The sequence below is a fragment of the Cottoperca gobio genome, unplaced genomic scaffold, assembly GCF_900634415.1.
Source record: "Cottoperca gobio unplaced genomic scaffold, fCotGob3.1 fCotGob3_311arrow_ctg1, whole genome shotgun sequence".
Classification (NCBI taxonomy): Eukaryota; Metazoa; Chordata; class Actinopteri; order Perciformes; family Bovichtidae; genus Cottoperca; species Cottoperca gobio.
The window spans coordinates 9,362-14,253 of NW_021166921.1; the positions used below are offsets into that span (position 1 = coordinate 9,362).

A 4,892-nucleotide genomic window follows, 5' to 3' on the forward strand; every position below is an offset into this window, starting at 1 on the left:
ATACATATATATACACACATATACATATATATATACACACATATACATATATATATATATATATATATATATATATATATATATATATATTATATATATATATACTGCTATATATATGTACTGTAAATGTACAATTGTTTACGTTTTTGCTGTGAAGCACTTTGGGCTGCAATCCAAATGGTGCTTTACAAATAAAGCTTATTATTATTATCTTCAGATGATTTTAAAAAAGAAAACGATTACTTTTACGACCACTTTCTTCAAACTTCAGATAGTAATAATTACTTTGTGGTCATAATTTCTGACAGACATGATGGACACTACACAGATCCTGGTGTGATTGGTCATTAGTTCTGTGTGTACCTGCAGGCATACAGCATGTTGGACATGAATGTGACGGGACTGACGCTGCGGGACGTGTCCATCACGTAGATCACGACACAGGGGAAGGACGAGGCCTGAAACACACGTGGAATATAAATGGAATAAGGATGATGGAAAAATTACTTAATTATCAATAAATGAAGGCAAAAATAAATACAAGAATAAATAAATAAACAAATAATATTTATTTTACATGAATAAAGAATTAAACAGGACATACATCTTACATTTATTTATTTGTTTTTAAAGATATTTATGTCCTGTTTAGCGATCAACCTGTATTTATGTATTTTATACATTTATCAATCTATGTCTCTCTGGGAACCATCACCTTATCGTGGTGGAGAGGTTTGTGTGTCCCTGTGAACCTGAGAGCTGTGTTGTCTGGAGCCTAGTGCTCCTGGTAGGGTCTCCCAAGGCAAATTGGTCTCAGGCGAGGGGCCAGACTAAGAATGGTTCAAAAACGACTTCATGAAAGAAAGGGAAAGGAAATGAGAGACCCTGCCCGGAGGAAGACCGGGGCCACCATCTGGAGCCAGGCCCAGAGGGAGGGCCCGACAGCGAGCGCCTGGTGGCCGGGTTTGCCACGGAGCCTGGTCAGGCACAGCCCGAAGAAGCTACGTGGTGCCTCCCATCCATCCATCCTGTGGGCCCACCACTCATGGGAAAAACCGCTGTCACACGGGTGGCAGTGATGGTCAGGGACCTCGACGGACCAGACCCGGGCAGCAGAGGCTGGCTCTGGGGACGTGGAACGTCACCTCTCTGTGGGGGAAGGAGCCGGAACTAGTGCGGGAGGTGGATCGCTACCAGTTGGATCTGGTGGGGCTTACCTCCACGCACAGTCTTGGCTCTGAAACCGTACTCCTGGATAGGGGTTGGACTCTATTCTTCTCCGGAGTTGCCCACGGTGTGAGGCGTTGGGCCGGGGTGGGGATACTCACTAGCCCCCGGCTGAGCGCCGCTACGTTGGAGTTTACCCCGGTGGACGAGAGGGTCGCCTCCCTACGCCTTCGGGTTATGGGGGGGAAAACTCTGACTGTTGTTTGTGCCTATGCCCCAAACCGCAGTTCTGAGTATTCGGCCTTCTTGGAGACCCTGAATGGAGCCCTCCAGATATTTAAGGAAATAGATTGATAAATGTATTTCATACATTTATCAATCTATTTCCTTAAATATCTTTTTCTTTATTCATTTAAGCATTTATATATTTATTTGTTTATTTACACATTTATTTATTTTTAAAGTTGATAATCTAACAAGAAATAAACGAATAAGTTAAATTTGATCACCTACATTTATTTATTTATATCCGTTTAAGATATTTATTAATATATTTATATGTTAATGTCCTGTTCAATTATCGACTTGTATTTATTTAATTCAAGTATTACGTTTTTTATTTCCATATTCAAACATTTACGGATTAATTATTTAATTTATACATTTATTGATTCATTAGTCTTGTTCATTTATTACTGTATACATTTAGTTATTGATATTTAAGTAACTCTCATCCGTACCAGAGTCTCTGTGATGATGGTTCCTGACGCTGACCAGGTGAAGACTTCAATCTGACCCGGGGTGTCAATCAACACGTACCTGCAGAGGTCAAAGGTCATCAGACAACAATACACAGGTGAGATGAGCTCTGTGTAAACAGCACAGCAGGTTATGCTTTTAATACTTGTTCCTAATACTGACCGGTGATTCTGCTGCTTCTTCTCTAGGAACTGCATCACCTGAGACACACACACACACACACACACACACACACACACACACACACACACACACACACACACACACACACACACACACACACACACACACTTTAGTTTGAACGGTTCAGAAAACATTAATTTAAACAGTCAAAAGAAATAAATAGTTTAAACTGCTTGAATCTAAAAGGTTCAGAAGTTTAATGTAAACGCAGCTTTAAAGAGTTGAGGTCTAGTTTAAACTTTGGGTTCAGACCTTTAAAATAAATGTGCCATTAAAACTGCTTCACTTTAAACAGTTCACATGTTCACTTCAAAGCTTTGGTAAATACTGAGTCAGTCACCTGATCAAAGCGTGTAGCAAACAGGTTGAGGGACGTCACGATGCCTCCGTTGGGTCCGAGGCCATACTGCTTCATCACCTGCTTGTAGTTCACGGTGTCCCGGATGTCTGGAGCAAAGAGAAGACGGACGGACTGAAGAATACAGAGAACTAAAACACGGGACTCTCCATCTCAGAGGAGGACTGTGATGACTGTAGCGGTTTAACGCGCGTCCTCACCGATGTTCGCAGGGAAGGGGACTTCGAGGACGGCGGGGTCCAGGTTGATGACATAAGGAGGAGCTTTACGAGAGTGAAGGTGAGCAGTCAGCCTCTGGAGGAGACAGAAACACGGAGAACTCAACATACACAAGGATCCTACCAAGTAAAGTTAGATGGAAGACTTTTGTTAACGCCACTTGGACTTAAAACACCCAACTTTACAATAACCATTAAAGGAATAAAGCATCATTGGTTGAGGCGTTCACCATAAAACAAACGCATCCTCGTTAGCATACGCAACAAACTAATCCGAGATGTCGGGGAGCATTGCGTGGATTAAGCCTCCTTCTCTGAGAGAATTCATAAAATCCTGCTTCTCTTGTCTGAGCATTTTTTTGGCTTTTGAAAGTTTGATCCAAAACCTTTTATTACAAAGGATTTATTTTTAGATGAATTAATTCAATGACTTTTAAGACTTTTTAAGGGTCCGTGGGAACTCCTGATAAAAGAGGCACGACATGCTTTTATTGTGAAGGGCTTTTGTTTAATAAAGACTTTTTAGAGATACGTGGTTCTCACAGGACAGCTACAAACATATAATAATAATAATAATAATAATAATAATAATAATAATAATAATAATAATAAGAAATAAATAGCGGCTGAGATGTGTTTTCTCAGACGGGTGGCGTCTCCCTTAGAGATAGGGTGAGAAGCTCAGCCATCAGGAGAGACTCGGAGTAGAGCCGTTGCTCCTTTATGTTGAAAGGAGCCAGTTGAGGTGGTTCATCTAGTAAGGAGCCACCTGGGCGCCTCCCTAGGGAGGTGTTCCAGGTACAGCTGGGAGGAGACCCCGGGGAAGACCCAGGACTCGGTGGAGAGATTATATCTCCTCACTGGGAACGCCTCAGGATCCCCCAGTCGGAGCTGGAGGATGTGGCCCGGAGAAGGGAAGATTGGGGTTCACTACTGGAGCTGCTGCCCCCGCGACCCGATCCCGGATAAGCGGTAGACGATGGATGGATGGATGGATGGATGGATAATAATAATAATAATAATAATAATAATAATAATGAGTTATAGAGCACATACAAGAGATGCAGCTCAAAGTGCTTTACATTTTTTTTTTTTTTTTTATGCAACACATTTAAATAAGGCCAAACAAACAATAAGATTAGGCAATAAAAAGAGATGCTAAAATATTATTTAAAACAGACCATTATTAATAATTATTATTATTAATTATTATTAACAATAATAATGATTATTATTATTAGAGAATTAGTAAAGAACATAATAATAATCACATTAATTATTAACCAAATAAAAATGTAATAAAAAATGTAATAATAATAATAATAATAACAATAACAAATATATATATGATCTTATAGAAGTAAATGCATTACTGTAGATTAAACTAGCCAACAGTATTTAAAGAAGTTACAAAACATTAACAGTAAGATGCAAAATACGCATTAATGCAGCAGGAATATTAATTCAAAAACATAAAACATATGATAGTAAAACATTGGGAACATTTTACTGCACGATCAATATTTTTTACTTTAACTACGTTTCAGATAGTTAGATTCTTTATTGGAGGGAAATGTAAGCATCCAGCAGCTTAAAAGACATATAACATTACATGTGTTATTTAAACATCTTCGTGAACAGTGAACTCTCTCAGCCTGCCACCTGCAGAAGAAGCTAACTCATGCAGTTAGCTCCCGTTAGCTACCCTCGCTAACTCACCTGAACGAAGGTTGTTTTCCCGGAGCCCGCCATGCCCAGCACGATCAGGCACACGGGCTTGTCCCGGGCAGCAGCTCCCGGTGTACCGCTGTCTTTCCCCGCCCCTGAACTCTCCTGGCTTTCCGTTAAATCCTCCTCCGCACCGCCGGGACACTGCGCAGCAGTTGCCATGTTGTCTAATGTTGTGGGGACCGGCTTCCGTAAAGACACTAGCACTGCCGTGAAGACACTGGTTCTGTCGTAAAGACATTGGTACTGTCGTAAAAGGTGAGGAGGCTGAGGAGAAACTAGTAACCACCAGGGGGAAGCAAAATACCGTATGTTTAATTTATTAACTTTTCATATTTCATAAGGAAATTTACACACTGGAATCTTTAATTGTGTGAAAAGATATATGGATTTTTGTTTGTTCACAATGTTCAATAAAGAGGAGGAAAAAACACTTATAATAAAGTAGATAGTTTGATTTTATTTGTATTGATCCCAAA

At 40.1% G+C, this 4,892-nt stretch overlaps 1 protein-coding gene across 1 annotated transcript; it reads right to left on the reverse strand.

The window, feature by feature from the left end:
- Positions 1-347: 347 nt before the first annotated feature.
- On the reverse strand, positions 348-4,612 carry gpn1 (GPN-loop GTPase 1). The gene is made up of 6 exons (XM_029427362.1): positions 4,405-4,612; positions 2,668-2,761; positions 2,450-2,556; positions 2,089-2,126; positions 1,908-1,986; positions 348-458 (listed from the first exon to the last, which is right to left on the reverse strand). The coding sequence occupies exons 1-6, from the start codon at positions 4,573-4,575 to the stop codon at positions 348-350; spliced, it is 600 nt and encodes a 199-aa protein (XP_029283222.1). The 5' UTR covers positions 4,576-4,612.
- Positions 4,613-4,892: the final 280 nt, after the last annotated feature.